Source organism: Atta cephalotes, assembly GCF_000143395.1.
Source record: "Atta cephalotes unplaced genomic scaffold scaffold00002, whole genome shotgun sequence".
NCBI lineage: Eukaryota > Metazoa > Arthropoda > Insecta > Hymenoptera > Formicidae > Atta > Atta cephalotes.
The window spans coordinates 6607163-6628549 of NW_012130066.1; the positions used below are offsets into that span (position 1 = coordinate 6607163).

The following is a 21387-nucleotide window of genomic DNA, read 5'->3' on the forward strand; positions in this document are numbered from 1 at the left end:
TCTGAAAAAATTCTTAGAGCTCTATAAAAAGAAAACAAACAATTTTTGCTATTTTTCTGTAAAATTGATAGTATTCGACTAAAAGATTATTAAAAATGAATTTTTAGTTATTAATATCTTGTTAACTATTGCGAAAATTATAAAATAACAGAAGATTTTTCGATTTATTAGTCCGATCTATCTACGCATGAAATATTTGGCGGTTATTCCGGAATGCCTATATATAGCTAATGTTTTAGATATTTTAGTGGAATCGTTTTTTTCCGTGTAAGTTTTATTGCATGCAATGTAGTATATTAATACAAATTAAATAAAATTGAAATAAAAAAATTAGGCTTTAAGATTGAATCAATCAAATAAAATTTTTAATAAGAAATTTTTAATACGTAAACTTACGTTGTTAACACGTAAATTTAATTATTAACAAATTGCATACAAGTATTGCATGCAAGTATTGCAAATGTTTTTTTGTTGTTTTTAGTGCAAAAAATAATTTTACGAAAAGAAGCATGATATACAAACGATTTGTGAACTCAAAATAAAGCCGTTAAGAATTATGTTGCAAGTTATCCAAAATTATATCCAAAAATTTTATTATAATAAAAATTAAATAAAAGATATTATTTCAGTGATTTTTAATATGTAACTGACGTATATAAATTTTAATTTCTGCTTATAATAATCGTAAAATTTTTTGATCAATTTAGATTTCATCGTGAAAATTTTCAAATTAATAACATTGCGGTAATTATTACCGCATTCGAGATCGTTTTAATTCTTTGCGAAAATTAAAAGGGAGGAAACCAGTTTTGTAGTCTATATCCCGCGGCGCGGTAGACGAAACAGCGAATTTTCGTGGTGTAATCCGATGCCTGTTGCTGAATATCGAGCGCGTGGCGGGACTAGACGAAACTAATCGTCACATCCAAAAGCCGCAATAAAATCAAGCCCCATGCCATGTTGCAACCGTGACAAATACAACGCCACGAGCTATCGCTAATTTCACGATACATCACTGCGTCGCGTTAACGGTGATTCAAGATGCGTTTGTGTACGTACTCGCGCACCTGGTGAATGGAAAATATAGGTCGTTCAATAGAAATAACAGACCAAAGGAACAAGGGAGTACAGGGCAAAAATGTCGCAAAATTCGTCGAATTGCGCATTCGTCCACACACGCGCATTACACACACGGTAGCGAAATTTATCTCAAACTCTTTTTGCCGGGGCGTGATGTGGGATGGATGACGCTGTCCATCGTCGGAAATGCATGCCGGTATTTACAGCGGCATGACGTTATGGAAGGTTGAACTATACGAGGAGACATGAGCACGCGCGGGGAATTTTCAGATAATTCCATTTGTCTTTCCGAACGAGGCGTGGCGTTGCGACGTTTCCATTTGAAACGACACGCGAAATTCGTTTCGGTTGCCGGATATACAAACAGGCGGTTTCGAGAGACTTAGATTTCGAGATAATGAGTCACTCATTTATGATTCTATTTAATTACCAACATTTCAAAGTCTGCGCGGCTGTAAAAGTTTGTCTATATATGTTGAGATTCTCCAGTAAACATCAACTAAATGTGACATAATCAATGTTATAATTTTATTTTGCACAACATTATAAGTATAATATAACATATGTTATACGTAACAGTTACATTATTGAGTGTGAAATCATAACATTTATGTTGTGTTACTTTAGTTGCTGTTTACAGGATATAACGTGGAGAAATTCTTTTGTTTGAACAGAAAATCAAACGTGAAGGAGGAGAGATTTTTCTTCTTTGAACAGAAAATCAAACTAACGCATGAGGTGAATTATTGGTGATAAAAAAAAATTTGGTATCATAGAGAAGATAAGGAAAAGAGCGATATTAAATTCATTTTGATTGAAACGTTTTAACATCGGATATTCAAAACGAGCGGTTATAAATGTATGTTACGCGTATCGGAGTTAGTTGAGTGATATTATAACATTGATGTTATGTTATCTTTAATTTTTAGTTGATGTTTACTGAGTCTCGTAAGTAACGTAAAGTCGGAGAGATATTTCTCTTCTTGGAACAGAAAATCAAACTAACGCATACGAGGTAGATTATTGTTTTTGATAAAAATATTTCAGTATCTCAGACAGAGGGGAGGAGCAAGAAGAAAGCGATATTACTTCCAGGACTTGTAGATTATCGGAATTTCGTGGTGAAATGTTCGCTCGCTAGCAGCAATAACACTTTTGTACTGTTGGTGTTTCAATATAGCCAGCGGTGTGCTGCGACAATCGAGACACGCGACTTTTCGTTTGCGTAGCAAACAAAATAGAACATAGTTGATATCGCGCGTACAGGAAATTCTTTTTTTCGAATAATTTATTGTAACCATGGCTCAGTCATATTTACCGTTTTTCGATAGTCAATTACAATGAATATATGCTAAAATAACGTTATAACGGAATTGGCGATATTTATTAATTAAGTTTTCTTTCTTCGATTTCCTGCAGTAAAAAATAAATTGAAGGCCTTATACTGCAATTTTATAAAAATGTGAGTTGGTCAACTGTTTCTCTTTAATTTTAGATTTATTTTTTCTGTTTTTACAAAATATAGGTTAGTCTACTGTTGCAGTTCTTTGATTATACATGATAAAATAATTAAAAATTTAGTTACTTTCTAAAGCTGAATCAGTGGAATAATGGATAGTCACTAACTACCAAGTGGCATTACTTTACTGATAATCAGTGAAGTTCTAAAAAACTAAAAAAGGAAGAATATTTGAGCATTATATAACTAAAATACTGATATTTGCACATTAATTTCAATTTTCCAATACCGTATTCATTGAATTCAAGTATTAAAACAAGGCTAATTAGGTAGCACAATAAAGATTAGTTAGAAATCTCACATTTAATTTACTACTTATCAGTGGCATACTTGACACTGATATCAATAATTATCCACTGATTCAGATTTAAAGAATAGATAGTATATTTAAAAATAGTTTTGTACCATCAAAAGGATTGTTGAACTTTCAAACATAATGAGTAAAGCTGTAAAAAGTTTGACATTTTATAAAATGACAAAGGCTTTATGAATAAATCAATATCCCAGGAAGGGAGGGCATAAAAGCCAATGCTAGTTTTTGTTGCGAAATTAATCTTTATCGCATTCGAATCTTATTAGAATAACAGAATTAAATGTTTCGACCTTCATTCGCGGTCATCTAATATTTAAAATTACAATTAAAACTACACACACATTAAAATTCCGGATAACTTCTAATAATTAGCGTCAATTTTTCTTACAATTTTTTTTCTTACAACTTATGATTAAAATTACGATTACATTTGATATTTTAGCAATTAACTTGAGCGTTTATGTACCTAATTATTTCAATGATACAACGGAATTATTTTCAAATCGGTATCTGGCAAAATTTTAAATAATTTAGTAAAATTTCTTTTTCTATGTAAAATATATAAACTAAATATAGATAATAAAAATCTAGATCATATATAATGAACAAAAATGATTAAAACTCTAGACTATGTTATTTGGAAAGACGTCACGGCGACGACGAATTATTTCAGACTTTTAATTGTTGGTTTATAGATGGAATATCTATAATTAGCACTTTATGCAGACAAGCATCAATGATAAATGGAGAACATTTAACATTGCGCATAGAATTTTTCTTTAGAAGACCTGTGTCATTTATTAATATAAAATTTAGACATTGCAAGAGATGTGAGATAACGGTAGGTGATTCATATGATTTACGTCCTTACGCATTTTTCTCGTCCGTTTATTTCTTCCTTATTTCTTCTCGAATCTACCACCAGTAATATTTCCTTTCTTTGTTTGTTCTTTTAATCAAAATCGCCATTGCCATAGGATTATGAATTCTAACAAAAACTCAATTGATGCGAAACTATCCGATGACGATTCGTTTCCTTCGATTTTTTTGGACGAGAATCACGCGATGCTGAATGGCAGAAATTCGCCTCGTTGAGATCGGCGAACTTATGCGTTAACGCTCGAAATCCCTCGACGAATTCTACACGCGAAAGTGGGTCGGGATATAATTTTATGAACGCGGCGGAGCGACGGGAGTGATAAACGGAATGTAGGTCGGACGCGATCAGTCGCGCGTTCGTTGACGATCATTTCCCCGGTTATGTCGTGGAAAAATAATTCCAGCCATCGAGATCGTGAAGCCATGATCTAAATCCCGCTACGAAAATTGGGAACGTCCCTGATGTAATGTGCCGTCGTGACGTCTCGTTTATTTAGATATTCCAGAAGGATAAGCCGTTGGGAAATTTTAACGTACAAGCGCAAAGTATTATAGAAATTAGCAGGCATTATTTTATATATTTATGCCTTTCATATATTCACTAATAGGCGATTTAAACCTTAAATCGCCTTTTTCCATTTGAATAACAATATTACAAAAAATATGAGTGCATTTAATATCACGGTGTTAAATTTATGTTATGTTGATAAAACAATAGGTATGGATTTAACACTATGATTTAAAACTTATGGAATTAAATTCTCACATATTATATTGATGATTATATCAACACCAGCATATAAGAATTATATTTAATACTCTCTATATTTAATACTCTCTGTTTGGAGTGGACTTTCACAATAAAGAGTGAAAATTGAGCCAGTCTTGAAAAGTAGTGGCTCAATTTTTAATCTTTAAGAGTGAGATTTCACTCTCCGGAGTGAGATTCACTCTAAAAATTTTAGAGAGCACCTATTCATTTTTTGTAATATCGTCCAAACTTGGACGATATTAAAATGGACAAAATTTAGCGTTTAAATCTATTAGCAAACATAACATTATGAGTTTTAAATCATGTTAAATCCATGTTAATATTTATATTAATATCAATACATGATAAGAATTATATAAATATTATTAAATATCTCATAGTCTTAAATCTACACCTATATTTTTTTAAAGTGAACTTATAATAATGTACATGCAAATATAAAAACAGCATTAAATTATTCAAATATTTGGAATGCACAACATGGAATGCTCTCTCTGATTCCATATTGATATTACTATTTATTGAAGAAGCTCTTATTTCCGTAAAATAAAACGAAAATGTTTAATGCAATATTCGCGTTATAATGTATACTCATAGAGTTCATAACGAAATTATAATCTAAACTGTCGCACAGTCGTTTCGCGGAATAATACTGGGACGCATCTTGGCCGGAAGTCTACAGTATTATTTTTCTGCAAAATGTCGAGCAACTCCATCCGCGGTCATAAAACGGAAACTCTTTTGGAAGCATGTATGTACACGCGACATTTTTTTTTTGCAAACGCGATATTTCCCTGTTCACTACTGAAAAAGGTAAATCCGCAGTGGAGCGCGTACAATGTAAATGTTGACTCACTTTCCCAAATTCGCTGAGGCCCGGCGTGGAGTCCTGAGTGTTGTTCGTCTCGCCAACAGAACAGACTGCCCTGCCAAGAAAATGTCTGTTAGAACGTTAGTTTGTGAGTCTCGCTGTGAAAATCCAGCGGTCGTACTGGGTGCTCGCACTTGCTTTCTGTCCCCTCGGACGAGTTTCAGACGAGAACGAATAATATTTTCTGAAATATCATGTTATCTTTTATATATTTATTACGCGTACATTTTTATCATGATCCATTTATTATTATGTGAAATAAAATGAATTTTCAATGACAGCAAATCGTCAATCATAAAAACGTGTACATCATTAATAAAAAAATTAATCACTTGATTTATTCGGTTTTACTATACCTAAAAATATTATTTATTTATTTGATATTATACAGTATATTAATAATAAGTTTCTTTAATGGAGTTTACGTTGTTTGTTCGAAACTCGAGAAGATAATCTTCAGCTTTAATATTTTTAATTTTTATGACAAAATTCCATATTTAATTTTGTATATGCGTGTGTAATTTTTTTTCATCGAAAATGATTCTGACATTAAAAAATTGGCCTTAAAATTTGTATTAGATTTTTATATTCTTAGTTTTGATTTAGACACATACTGAAAACAGACTCCTTTCTATTTATATTTGAGGAGGCACATTCGAGAAGCATTGGGTCAAGTAATTTAGGTCAAATGTACATAAACTCCACGCGCGCTTTCTGATTGCACACTTCGTTATCATATACGTAGCCTTTAGAATCGTTAAAGCAATTCGAAGCTCATTTGAGTTCCATGAAACTTTTCGAAGTAACGTGTGTTTCCATTTATCCATTTATTACGGTTAATTCTTGTTGTCTGCTAGACATATAAATTAATTGTTAACTAAAGAAAAGTTTTGAAATATTTATATAAAAACTGTGTTCCGAGATTGCAAACATGTTATAACTACGAAGCTATATAATTTTTAAGTATTATTTATAGTAGATTTTTCCTGAATATAAATTCGATATTTCCTCAATGAATTTTATAAGAAATTATTATTCAGTTTTATAATCTTCCATAGATAAATATCTCAGTAATTATAACTAAGTATCTATTAAAATAAATATTATTTTTAATTAATTGCGAGATCTTGTTCAATATTTACACTTTTAACATTTAATAACTTTCATAACTAAACATTTACATAAATTTATTTTGTAAAGAAATATGCATCTTTAAATTCGCCAGAGAAGCTATTAAGATTTGTGTCGACTAAATATATTTTGCGTTATTTCTGTCTGTTGAATAATGAAATCATATCAAATATTGAAGAAATAAAAATAAGAAGGTCAAAAAACAAGTAATACGAAAGCGCGAATGCTATCGAGAATCCGATAATTTTTCACGGTCAATTTTCGCTTCCAGACGTGGAAACGCCAGGAGATGATTCGGCATCGTCATCTAGAACTGTAGAAAATTCAATCGGGTTCGACAATCTCGCGTCCCCAAGGAGAAGAGGCAAGACATGCGACATAGACCAAGAGAGATAAGAGAAAAAGAGAGAGAATAGAGTCGGAGGTTGACATTAAGCCTCGGGTACACGTCCAAAAGCAATTCGGATATTGTCCCAATAAAAGTACGCTTTTCTTCATGGATGCCGGAAATCTCAGGCCGCAGAGATGAAACCACATTTTTACGACGAGTTTTCCTCAGATATTCTCTGTATGGTAGGCTTCTTTCATAGACGTATACTTTTCTTAATGTTCCAAATCACCTGTTCCTTTGTAATTCTCGTAATATTACTATTATTTATTATAACTTTTATTATAAAAATTAAACGTTGTTCTTAGTTCTTTTTATTACGATATATTTATGGCGTTACATGTAATGGGGGCGCAACATTCCTTATAAAAATTACTTGGATTTAATTTTGATAAATAGAATTTAATTAAATAAATAATTTAAAATAAAGCATTAAGAAAATCAAAAATTATAAAAATTTAATAAAATCTAAAAATAATTTAACTTAGAATAATTTAACTAAGAATCGCGACGTGATGGCAAAAGTATAAAGTATCTTAATTTCAAATTTCTGTCATTACAATTATTATTTTTTGAAATTGAGTTTCACATTTATTTTTGGATTAAATACTCGTTCTCTTCCTTAATTCTGACGGAACTGACTTGATGCTGAGAAAAGATTACTTTCTGTGTGTATCGTAAAATGACATCGATGTAATTTTAGGGGGGGGGTCAGAAGACCAAAATATGTACTATATTTGAAAGAAGATTTGCACGTCGGAGGGCTCGACGTGACTCCCGATTCTTATTTACTGCGGTAAGCGTCGCGGGCGGCGTCGAGGGAGACATAAAGCAGGCGAACATCGGAAAGAGCACGGTGAACCAGGTCGGTGCCCATTGTCGTATAATACTTTGACCTTAAAGCGGCGTTAGAGTTAGTAATATTGGCGGTCACCGTCGTAATTTACATCTCGAAAGCTACCAAGGCATCTAGCGTCGCTCTGCTCGAGACGTAAATTCTATTTCGCGTGGCAGGTAACACAGAGTAAGATTATTACGGTTCGAGCATGATTCCTCGTGCTCATAAAAGATATAGTGGGCAGTAATATATGAGTACACGCGGTCGATGTGCGCAGTTGACAATCTCGACAATTTCAGCATCGCAATTTAATGATCGTTCTCAAGTTTCATGAGAAAAAAGAAAATAACTGAAATGTCCCAAACTTTAGTTTTCAGATTATGAATATTATTATGCTAAAAAAAGAAAAAAAAGGGGAAGCTTCGCGAAGTTTGAGAGGCTAGAAAAGTCGAGCGAAAATTTTTCGTTGGTCGGGAATAAAATTTCCTTTCGACGAGAAAGATCTCCGTAAATGATCGCGGCCTCGTGGTAATTAAACGACTGTGGAGTCGCACGGGAGCCGAATGTCGCTGTTTCGTGCGCGTGTAGTTCTGTTTTATGACCCCGCGTAACTTGCAGCTCGCAAATAATGCAATGTTGGATTTTCCGTGAAAACGCAACTTATCGCGGTTCATGTGACCCGGATCGAACGGACGCATAAAAGCAGGGACTTTATTTACAACTCCACACGCAGCATCACAAGGGATGCATAAACTTTAGGTTAAAGATCGATGTTTGAGTTAGAGGAAGAAAAATGTTTCTATTTCTGTTCTATTCCATTGTTTGTCTCTCAAAAAATGAGCTTATCATAACTAATCATAACAAACTAATATATATAGAATAAAAATAAAAATAAGCAGAAACGTAAAAATAAAAATAAAGAGAAAATTTTTAATAATATACTCTACAACTTTATATTTTTTAATTTTAGTAATATTGAATGAATTTTTTTAAATCCTTTATGTAATATATTATTGTAAAAAAAGTGGAATTATTTAGGTTACAAAATTGTGACAAATAAGCAATAAGTTCGTAATATATGTAAAGAAACATAAATAATGGGAGCGTATTGTATTTTAAATTTTTTATCAAATACTAGATATACCAAATGTATATCTTTGGCATGAATAAATGATGCAGTAAATTTCTCTTGAAAATGGACAATGTCAGACAAAGCAAAATTGGAAAATGAAGTTAGAACAATTTAAAGAATCGTCTTTTACAGTAATTGATTAAGGAGATTAAATTGTAAAAGTTGACTTCTGTATTCTTTCTGATAAAAGGTGCTACCCCTCTTTCTCTTTATAAGCAGAACTCCTTTGCTGTAAAGTTTCTTTTTCGGCGCGCCGGAAAATAAGCAGTGGCTTTAGGGTATTTTCGAAATTACCAAAAAGAACTTCCGGGCGTCCAGATTTCAGATTATTTCGATTCTCGGTTAAGCCGATCAACCGTGGAATTGGTTTGCCTCTAAGAGTGGATCGTGATACGAAGTACAACGAGACTCGAGTAAAAAAACTGGATGTTCGATGAAGGAGCGGCTTGTACATGAAGAAACTTCTCGAGCACAAGGGTAAGAGGAGACGTGACAAGAACGATAGCGAAACAATGAAACATCCCTTAGAATCTTGATCTTGAATGAGAGAGTGCAATCTTCTAATTCCAACGAATCGTGTGCGAGGAACATAACATCGAAAATTAAAGTGAATTTTATGGTAAATCAATATTTTAGTAGCGAATAATTGATCTCTTATAAAACATTGTTTAATTAATTAAATCGATTAAATCGACAGAGTGGTTAATTCTGTCTATAATTTAATTAAATGAAATTGACTCAAAATAATGTAATATGTAATATAAATAATGTAATATAAGATTGTTACTTTTATTTTAAATTAATTAATGTCAACCTTATAAAGTAATCTATTATTAACTGTAATTTATATATAACATGAGAAACTATCAGAATATATTAGCTTTTATTATTTTTTCTTTTTTTTTCTATTCGTGATTAAATTCAATTACAATGCTCTTTATTATATTCAATTACAATACTCGTTAATTTTTTGCCACATGATCGGTTTGATTATGAGCCTGTTATTCTTCTTATTGAGCTCTAAATCGCGATAAATTAATTATTCTCAAGACAGATTCTTATGCGCTCTCATAATTTATACTCACCAGGAGGTGTCACACGCATGTGTCAGAGTAAGATATCGCGCTCCCAGACCGTAAAACGTCCTGAGAACACCCAAGGAATTCCCCAAGGAATGACCACCTTCTACTCCGATTAGACTTGCGATCTTGCCTTCTCTATGCGCCTCGATGAGACCTGCACATACAGTGATATATCATGATTTAATAAAAAAATTCTCGATGTGTGGTGTGTCATGTTCTCTTTATTTTCTTAAAATTATAGAAAGTTTTATCACGTTTTAGCAATTTAACGTTGTAAACATGAAACTAAAAAACTGTAGTAGTACTATCCAATGAACTTGCCAAACTCAGAATATTTAAACCTCGGGAAATACCAAGTAGGTACACGGAGTTATTTGAGGCTCATCTTACCGCGGAACTTCGAATCAACTTTGCTCTCGGTCGAATTACAGCTTCTTCCGTGAATCAGCGAAGTTTCATCCGTTTTTTCGTCGTGCCCGCCCCGTCGGCGCGAGTCTTATAATTTTTTTCTTTTTTTCCCGAGCGAGATTAAAGTGACACTTTATGAGATTAAGCGGGGCCTCGGGATCGTGGAATTATGGTGTTCATAGATTATTTACGACCTTCGTCGGGTCAGATCGGACGGAATCTCAGAAAGTCAGTCGCGCTTTAGGCGGGTTGCGGGAATGAATGAAAAGATCGGTAAAAATCGGCTTTCAGATCCGCTTTCAGGAGTGCTGTCGATCGTCTCATTGAAACTTTCAGACTTTTAGATCGAGACGACGTGGTGGGATATTAAAGCCTTCTGATTTATCGTACTTTATATCGAATATGTCAATTCGCACGAGTTATTTATTTAACTGCATATCCTGGATTTAAAATCCGCTTTGCTGCAATATTAAAAATATACGTATATAAAATTTTATATCTATTTTATATCAGGATATCCGGTAAAGACAAAAAAACGCTTAAGTGTAGATTCTTAAGGTCATTTTAATATTAAAATTCTAATCCTAAAATATCGAGGATATTATGGTTTTTGAATTATAAGTATTTAAAGTTAGCGAATCATATTGTCAAAAATTTGCACATTCAGATGCGATACAACGCAAAATGTTATAAAAATGGAAACTCATTGTCACATCTTTTTAATATCAATATAAGATTACGTATGCAAAGATAATATTATTAATATTTCTAATGATTAATATTTATTACATTAAAAAGTTATTATAGCTTCGATATTTTAATATTAGGATTTTCATCTCAAAATGATCTTTGTAGGAATCTCCTCTTAGAAGTTTACAGTCTTTACGGGATATTCTCTCTAACCTCAGAATTAATGATGTGGATTCGTCAGATAAACTTTTCATAAACTTTTATCATCCTGTTTCTTTCCATTTTTTCATCAATAAAAGTTCTCACATCGCACATTTTTTATTGCTATATCCACATTATTTATTTTGTTTATTTTTTGCGCAAGTTATTGATTGTTATTAGTGCTGATCAATATAATTAAAATGTAATTAAATTTGTGGATTGTGATGGCTATAAATTTTTATATAAAATAAATCCGAGGATATGAGATTATAATTAAAAAACATTGAATAATTACAAAGAAAAACTGCAATAATAAATTGATATTAACCTAAAGTTTTTACGCGCTCGCTTGGTTCATCCTTTTATCATGCCATACTACGATAAGCTAAAGCGTTTTATAGCATTTAATAGGATTTAATACCTTTTATCTTGATACAAGAAAGCCGCATATTCTCTTCAGAGAAACGCGCCACTGATCTCGAAAATTAAAAAGCTGTAATCTTCTCTTGTAACTGTTCCCTACCTTTGCTGCTTTGAACGAAGCTCGCTCGGAAGCAGCTTGCCTTTTCCCAAAAAATAAAACGAAATGAATATGTCCTTTACTTTAATAATGTCCCCGTTTTTATATTAATTGATACTATATTTTATAGTAAGCTTATTATTATACAATATATTAACATCTAAAATTCGATATTCAAAGAATATAATATTATATTTAAGAACGATTTCACGAATTGTATATTATACGAAAATATGATAATTAAAACATAATTTACTGTTAAAAGAAATAAATTTAGGAATTAAATTAAGATAACTAACTACTGTAAATAATCAATTTATTTTATACAATTAATTATTGTAAATAACTAATTACATAAAATAAATTATTTGCAAAATAATTAATTATATTAAATAAGTTAAATATTATAACAATTATTATAAATAATTACTTTATGTTATTATCAATGATTTTTCTATTGATTGTACAAACTTCATACGTATAATACTTATTTCACTGTTATATATACATATTTTTTCCCTACATGAGCTAGAAGAAATCAGAGTGCACTATAAAATATTCTATTAATTATTTTTTTTAACCCTAATCGTTTTCGCAAGTTCAGACATTTGGATCCAGACATTTTTTTCAACTATTATGAAAAATTGTTTAAATGTTTTTCACAATCTCATGATTTTACATTATATTATTTTATTCTTCGAATTTTGATCCTCAAAATGAAAAAAATCATTTACACAACTTTAAACAATACATTAATTTAAAATGCATTGGACTCGCGAATACTTACAATTACAGAAATTTCGGAGTGAATACTGATTAGAGTTAATTAATAGTGTTTTCTTGGTTCGTCAAATTCAACGCGATATATTTCGAAATCACAGTTTTTTTGTCTGTTCCAGACACTATTGTGGGACAGGTTTGCGTGCACGAGCTGCTGGCTTTTCCACCTTTTACCTTCTTTATGCCGCGACCTCGTTTCCACTTCCCACTTGGCGAAGTTTCTCGAGCTTATGAAAATGGCTGACAGCTTTCCGGACCGAGTTACTCGCGGTAAGTTCCATTGCGAGACTTTCGTTGCGAAGCAGTGCCAGTCTCATTTCTTCACTTGCTCTTCATAAACCTTTTCATATTTCAACGGCGTGCCTAACTTGATTCGCATACGTGTCTAATCAACTGTCCGTTTACATAAGCGTATTCGTTGAGAAAGAATCAAATTTTTCGTTATCGAAAGATTAACTGTAATTTGTCAACTGTAAAGATTATTTTTAGTTTTAACGTGAAATATTTTGACAAAAGTTTAAAATTATATGAAGATAAGATTTTTTTATGATAAAAAGTCTATCATCTAAATTACCATCTAAATTAAATTATACGCCTTTCATTATACAATGTACTTGTATTGCTCGAATTATTCGCTAATTAGCATTCATTAATTTTTAATTGTTTTTTAGTTATTTATGCAGCAATATTTGCAAAAGTTTACATAAAATATTACGTTCTTATCTCTTTCTCGCGTAACCTCGATTCGATTTCAACGAGCTTATGAAAATAGCAGTCGGGTTTCCAAAGTGAGTTACTTGTTGCAAAAACTTTTACAAGCTTTCGTATATCCTTCCCACTATCCTCTCCTGCTTGATATTTTCTTTTCTTTCAGGCAGTTTGTTCTTTATTTTAGCGTCAATGTTATCTCGGCATATTTTCTCTTTTTTCTCTATAAGTATATTGTAAAAGTAGCTATTGCATATCGATGAAATTTATTCATTAGTCGATTTCACCAACGTTCTATAAATTCTCGTTAACAGACGATAAATTGACCCATCAATTTTTAACTTAAATGAGTTTTCGTTAAAAATAGTGGTGGCTCAACCAGTCATCAGCACTAATGGACGTTTGCTAAACAAAAAAAATTTGTATTCAACATTCGTAATCTTTTTAACTTTTTTTTAACTTTTACTGTGTTGAGATAAACTTTTGATATGTCTAATGGTTTGTAACAATGTTTTTAAAAATATAATGTTTAACTATATAATGTTTAAACTTTACGCTATTTTCTTCTATTTTGTATAAAATATTGCAAATGTGCAAATGTGACGATAATTAATTATTACATTATTAATTACATTAAGCAATTAAATATCCATAACATTAAAATGATGACAAATTACTTGGTATTTAAATAGAATACAAGTCATCATGATATTAAAATGGCTCTAAAGTGATTATTAAACGTCATTTTTCGATCAATCATAATTCATTTTAACGTTATTTTGACGATATCATGACTTGTTGTTCTGCTTGAGAATTAGCTCAGATCAGTTCGAAACACGAATTAAGTGGTAAAGGTTCGTCATAGATCCAACAGGTATTATTTCTTCTAATCTTAATATTCTTATATAAATTAATAATATAGCTTAGAATAAATCAATATAAATAATTAGAAGGGCTACGAGCCAGTTAAAAATAAATTAAGAACATTTAATATTCAGAACTAAATATAAAAAAATTCAAAAAAACAAATGTTTCGACGCCGATCGGGTCTCAATGTTAAAACAAATTAAAAATTATAATGTTACATAAGTTGTCGGATTCTCAAATCAAAAATACATTATTATATAAGTTAACTAGTAGATTTAAAAATGTTGATACATATCGGATGCTTCTGTGTTCACTCTCTCTTAAGAAAATATGTGGTCCATTGAAATTTTTAATATAGAAGTCAATCAATGTGATTGATACATTAGAGGAAATCTCATTTTTCTTCTTTATTTAGTCAAACTTTTGTGAGTCAAACGTTAAAAAGAAAAATGTAGTTTATTATGATATTATAATCCATATAAGCCATAATGCGGTACCAGAGAAACAAGCAACTTCCAATTTAAGAGTAGTCCTTCTAATTATTTATATTGACTTAATTATCTTATTAAGTCAAATATTGTCTCTGATATTTCGTGAATTAGCAAGGACCTTTCGTGGATTATGGCATGGGTGATAGCATAATACTTTTGTCTACTGCTGATAAATCTTCTACAATAAGTTACGCCATCGAATCGAATCCAATAACGACTTTCTTCTTCAACTTCGGAGAAGTCGAGCAATTAATAGCGGTCCTTTATCCTCTCGAATCGTCCCGATGAGAAAGTTTCTCTGAGACCGTCGCTTTCATATCTATTGGTACTACCGTGTTACATTTAATAACATAATATGGTGGTCACGAGAATTCTTTCAGTTACAAAAGGTTCGGTTCAAATAAACTGAATTGCTCCTGATGTCACAACGGAGATTCTTTCATTCGATAATACTTTAGAGATTCATATTCATTGTACGCGTTTTGGTATTGTTGACATTTCTTATACTCAACTCAACGATCTTCACTTTTCATTTGCGTTTACTTGACACATTTTGTTCGTATATTATTAGATAATATTTGTTCGTAATTCATTTTCATTTATTAATTGGTTAATTATATAATCGTAGTTATCAAATACTTACAAAGATGTAAAAAGGAGATAATTTCACATCTTTAAATCTTGATAATAAAAACTAAATAGCGCAAATATTAGAGCGTCTAAAATTGAAATTGCAATTTCTTGTATTAAAGTTAGAAAAAGGAAGAAAAATAGTTGATATCTATGAAGAAAAATTATTGTTACGTATATTATTCATATAATATGATAAAAATTGTACGTGAAAAGAATAATGTATCAACAATATTAGCTAACAGCAATCTAACTAAAAAATAATCTTATTTATTTAATAACAGTATGAAATATATTATTATTAAATATAGTTATTAAATGTTAATTTAACAGTATTAAATATTGTTGTTAAATTTTGTTTTTTTTGTTGAGAATATACGCCATGTGTACTTACCTTTGACGGAGGTAACCAGGGTTAAGTGTTGAGCATTCATTTCGGCGAGTCGACGAATTACGTCAATCTGTTCCAATGAGAGTTGAACTGCATTTAACTGAGCGGCACCGCAAGGAACGTAGGCTGACCAAAACTGAAAAAAAGAAATATATCATATTGTTAAATTATTGTAGAAATTATTGTAGTAAATTATAAATTATATGTAGAAATGGCCAGTGATTGTGTTTAGAAACCTAATATTGATTTCTATACATGAAATACAATTTAACAAATGTTTTAAATTAAACAAAACTTTTCAAATTAAAAAACTAACTTCTCTTTACATTCTATCTCATTTTCGCCGTACACAAAATCGATTGATTGAAAATATCTTTCGGAAGAGAAAATAAGCGAAAGAAAGGGATGGAAAGAATAAAGAAAGCTAATAATAATTTTGATGCACATTTTTTAATTGGAAATTTTATTCAATTCATAAATACACTTCTAAGAGCTACAATAAAATATCATGTGGATCTTAAATGAAGCATTATTAATAGTACGTCGTGTATTTTTTCGCGTGTTTTGATATATCGCGTGACTCCGTATACAGTGTAATACAGTCACGCTCAATTACTCACAATGCTTTAGGATTATCGGTGCGATAAATGTTTCATTAACTCTTTACATTAAAGGGTTTGGATTTTATTTCCACGCGAAACAGTTATTTTACCGTGAAAGAAAGATTTATTTGAGACTTTTTACTGATAAGAGTAATTACGTTATTTTTCTGATTACGTTACTTTGTAAATTATCGATACTTTTATTTACATCATTTACTTAATTATTTTGCGTCATTAAAAACATCGTATTTTGATCAAAGAAGTAAAAAAATCTTGACGTCTTTGAGATTAATTTAATTAAGAGAGAATTTGATTGTTATACATGACATAAGTATAGCCTCTTTTATATTTATTTATCATGGTAATAACAGTAATAATAGTGGAAGCAAGTAGGACTATATATCAATCATTAAACATCATCTAGATTTCAAAAGTTCTTCTGTGATTCCTGTGTCAGATTATTAGTCCATAGTCTAACGAGTTTTATGCGACTGCTCCTCTCTCCCTTTTTCGGATTCCAGGCTTAATGGAGCTCCAGGATCTTCAGATTCTTAGGCCTAATATAGATCCGGAATAGACATGTCTATTTTCGCTATGATATAGATGGTATGGTAGATTTGTATCTTTCTTCACATTCTTGGACTTAACATCTTAAGATCTGACTTAAGATCTGTATTTTTTTAATCGTGATTCTTCGATCAATTTCTTACAAAATATGCATAGACTGACAGTCAGGATTGAACTTAGGATTCACTGATTATATGACCGTTGTCATATGGAGCCTTGCATTACCATTTATTTATAATATATGTATATAACAGAAAATACATACACAAAAGTTTAGCATGTTAGAAAATTGATCGAAGAAAAAAAGTACTGCGAGGCTAAAGTTAAGATAAGTATTAATTTGAATATTTAGGAAATTTTCAATTTGTCGCGTTTTCAAAATCACGTCGGTTTTGAAACTTTGCTTGCACCAGACGAAGTGATCTAATTCGAACGTGCTTATTTACGTGTAAATGCTCAGCATCGAGTTAAATGTTCGCGGCGAATGTTAAACTCCTCGAATCAGTCGAGCATTCGATGTGTGTTGTTGAGTAATCGAACATCAATATCGGGGAAGAGATACGCAGTACGCAGTGCAGCTAGTTGCAAGAGAGTACAGCATTCGACCCGAATTTCACTGCGCTCTCTCATAGAGGCTTTGAGAGAGCTAGCGTTACCAATTACTCGGTGGTCTAATTAGCAGTGAGTTACCGCGCACTGGCGTAAATATTGAATTTCAGTTCCGGTCCTAAGTTCTAGTGTAACGCTATTGGCATCCCCGATTCTCGCTACTGTTGGTCCTCTTTCGACGTTAATATTATTATACTAATCACATGACGATATGATGTACATTTGGGACAGCGACGGACAAAAGAAAGACGGAGATGTGGAAGCTGGAAAGATAATGGGAGAGACACGAGATGAATGGTCACGGAAGTCTCGTGCAACTCAAACGAATTCTCTTCCGACAAGGGAAAACGGAGCCCATCGTCTCTCGTGTGTAGCATTTCTCGAATGGCCTTTGGCCGTTGCCGATAGTATATAAACGCTTTTCACATATGTTTTCACCCTTCCACTTAACGTTACGAGTAGAGAGATGCATTTATATTTTGACTCTCGCTGTTATTCCAACTGTGATCATATTTTGAAGATATTCTCACAGATATTCTTACAGAGTTTTACATTCCCTCGCAGAAATTTAATACTGGAAGGTAATAGTTAATTATTTTGAATAAAGTACTGTTATTTAATGTTTTTAATTTGAAAATAAGTCATATTCAGTATTAAATTGATCATATTACCTTTAACCTTTGGAAGATCCATTTCTAATATCTTATATTACTGATATCTCTTTTTTTCTTGAGTAAGATTAATTGTTATAATTTATTATTTCATTGCATTTTTAATTTTTGCCTCAAAATATGACTGCTTCAGCCATAATGGCTTTTCTGTCCTGTAAAGATTAAGTAGACTTTAAGATATGCAAATTGAGGGACGAGATGCTTAGAATATCTAAATCTTTTTTTAATTTTTTAGTTGTATAAATATATTATAATATTATATTATGGATAAATTTACATTAGTTATATTCTTATGAGATAGAGGAATGTAAAAATAATGAATTTTAAGATTTCTGAGTATCTGGGCTTTTCATTTTCCTATTCTATAGAACAAGATTTTAAAGAAAACTTGGGAGTGCTTACTCACTTAAAAAGATGCTAGAGCGACGACCAAACTTGATATCCATAAAAAAGATTCTAAATAAAACATTATGTGCATAAAAAAAATCATTACATACATTAAATAAAATATAAAATAAAACGTTACGTAGATTTTTGCTCTGGCTATATTCTGTATGTATATTACATGAATGCTAAGTTATGTACACTTAGATTGTACTTTTCTATTCACTTCTTTTATAAGCTTCAAAATCATAATTTGAAGATTTCATTATATTGTTATAAATTGTTCAAATGCTACTTTTTATTTGAATATATATTTGAATTTATTTACATATGTAAAGAAATAATCTACGTGATTTAATCTATAAAAAAATCTATAAAAAAAATTTACAATTTTTTTATAGATTTCCAACTATTTGCGTTTTTCTTTTATTTTAGAGAAGGATTTTTTAATTTTGTATAAGGAAAACAAAAAATAAATAAAAAAAATACGAAATGCGCGTTTTGTCGATAATTTCAGCATCTTCTTAAAATTCGAATTGGATTTTTAAAGGATTATTCTTCTTACAATTAATTGCTAGATCGTGATGATCGTCAACAAATTCTCAATGCCGGTAGGAATTCGCGGACCTAAACTCATATGATTTATCGCTCTCGGTGAGTATTATACGGGCTATGCGAATTCAAATAATTTATAGTATTTTGCGCGTAATTTACACGGAGTGCGGATGCGCGTGACACGCGTGTAGACATCTTTCCGGTACATCGCGCGACAGATGCGCGCGATAGAGGGTTATTCGTCACGACAAAATAGACGCAAGGACGCTAATAATCTGACGCCGCTAGCTAACTGATGGAGTTTAGCGTTGCGAAATACAGCGAGCGTAGAGCGGATCTGACGTTTCCCTATCTTCCGGACGGTCCCCACCACGGTAGTTCATGTGGACGATCGCATGGTAAATCGCAGTTAATAATGATATTACGAGGGGGTACATGCGGCAGATAAAGCCGTCCGACCGGAAAGCTACGTGCCTTCTTGCAGAAGGAAAGCAGATAACACTGACGAGACTGTGCGGAGTTCAAAACACGCGACGGCTGCCAACAGAATATCCGCTCGATAGCGGTGCAACGTTTCGAGAAATCCGGGACGGAAACGTATTTATCGAAGAAAACGTATCTTGAGAGCGTCAGCATGAACTCTGGATGAAGAATAAACAACAGCACGGATTAAATATAAGATGTTTCGCTGTCACTTCGCGGAACAGTGTCGAATCTTACAGATGTAGTTGTGTTAATAAACATCAAAGATATGAATTTATAGGTGCAACTAGGAAAAACACAATGGTGAATCTCTATTAGACTATTTGTGGCGTCATATTTTATTGTCGACTTGTAACATAAAGAGTCTGCTAAGTGCTACATTATTTACGAAAATAACATCTTTGTTTTAAATAAATGAAATATTCATACATAGAGAAATGCATATTTTCTGTTTTAAAGTTTCGTCTTTAGACTTAATGTCTTTTATCTTAATTCTTCATCCAGAGCTGCTGTTTCACATGCTGCTAGTTAAATCTATTAAAAGTCGCGAAATGCACGCTGCTTAACTTACGTACTAGAGAAAATGTATCTTGAAAGCATCAACATGAACTCTGGATGAATAATAGTGCGGATTAAATAGAAGATGTTTCGCTGGCACTTTGCAGAACAGTGTCAAATTTTACGATATAATTGTGCTAATAAACATCACAGATATGTAAATTTAGATGTAACTGGGAAGAACATAACGATGTATTTCTAGGCATTTTGTGGCGTTATATTCTAATGTCGATTTATAACATAGCTGAATGCCACTCTATTTACAAAAACAATATCTTTGTTCGAAATAAATGAAATATTTAGAAAAATGCATATTTTTCGCATTAAATTTTCATAAATCCTGTTTATTAATCCTTTATCTAGAGTTATTATTTCACACGCTGCTAGTTAAATCTGTTAAAAGCCGCTAAATGCACATTGCTTGTCGTATGCATTATAACAGAAAACGTATCTTGAGAACGCGAGCTCTGGATGTAGGATAAACAACGATGTAGATTAAATAGAAAATGTTTCGCTGTCGCTTCGCAAAACAAATTTTACATAATTGTGCTAATAAACACCAAAGATATCGAATTTATAGTAATTGGAAAAAACATAATGGTGCATGTTCATCTTTAAATTGGCATCATTTATATTGTCGATTTGTAAAATAAAGAGCTAACATTGCCACGCCATTTATGAAATAAATAAATTCATAAATGGCTTTGATCTAAATGAAGTATTAAAAAAAAATACATATTTTCTGCTTTAGATTTTCGTCTTTCACTTAAAGTCTTGTTTATTAATCTTTCATTTAGAATTGCTATTTCATACGCTGCTAGTTAAATCTGCTAAAACTCGTCAAATGTATGCTGTTAGAGAAAATCATAATACATATTCTCTTTGCGAAGGTGATGTCGCGCAGTGAAAGAGCTCTTGAAAACAAAGACGCTTTCGATGCGTGCAAGTGTACTCACACATAATCCGTGAGAGGTTCTCTCGTTTCGTATTCCTTCGAAATAGCCTTTTCCCGACGAAAATCATTTTCTTGGCGCTCGAAACGGCCTATTTCAGTAGACATGTTTCTGTATTTTATGTCGGAAGAAAATTCGGAGAGAGAGAGAGAGAGAGAGAGAGAGAGAGAGAGAGAGAGAGAGAGAGAGAGAGAGAGAGAGAGAGAGAGAGAGAGAGAGAGAGAGAGAGAGAGAGAGAGAGAGAGAGAGAGAGAGAGTAGAGTAGAGTAGTAGAGTAGAGTAGTAGTAGTAGTTAGTAGTAGTAGTACGTAGGT

The 21387-nt window shown here is 31.8% G+C and overlaps 1 protein-coding gene across 1 annotated transcript in view; it reads right to left on the reverse strand.

Moving 5' to 3' along the window:
• The window catches only part of LOC105623397 (dipeptidase 1-like), a 140369-nt gene that overhangs the window by 9855 nt on the left and 109127 nt on the right, over positions 1-21387 (reverse strand). Inside the window, exons 5-7 of the mRNA XM_012204794.1 lie at positions 15695-15827; positions 10009-10159; positions 5420-5489 (exon numbers count right to left, since the gene is read on the reverse strand). Of these exons, the coding sequence (XP_012060184.1) occupies positions 5420-5489; positions 10009-10159; positions 15695-15827 (354 nt within the window). The remainder of the gene's footprint in view (positions 1-5419; positions 5490-10008; positions 10160-15694; positions 15828-21387) is intronic.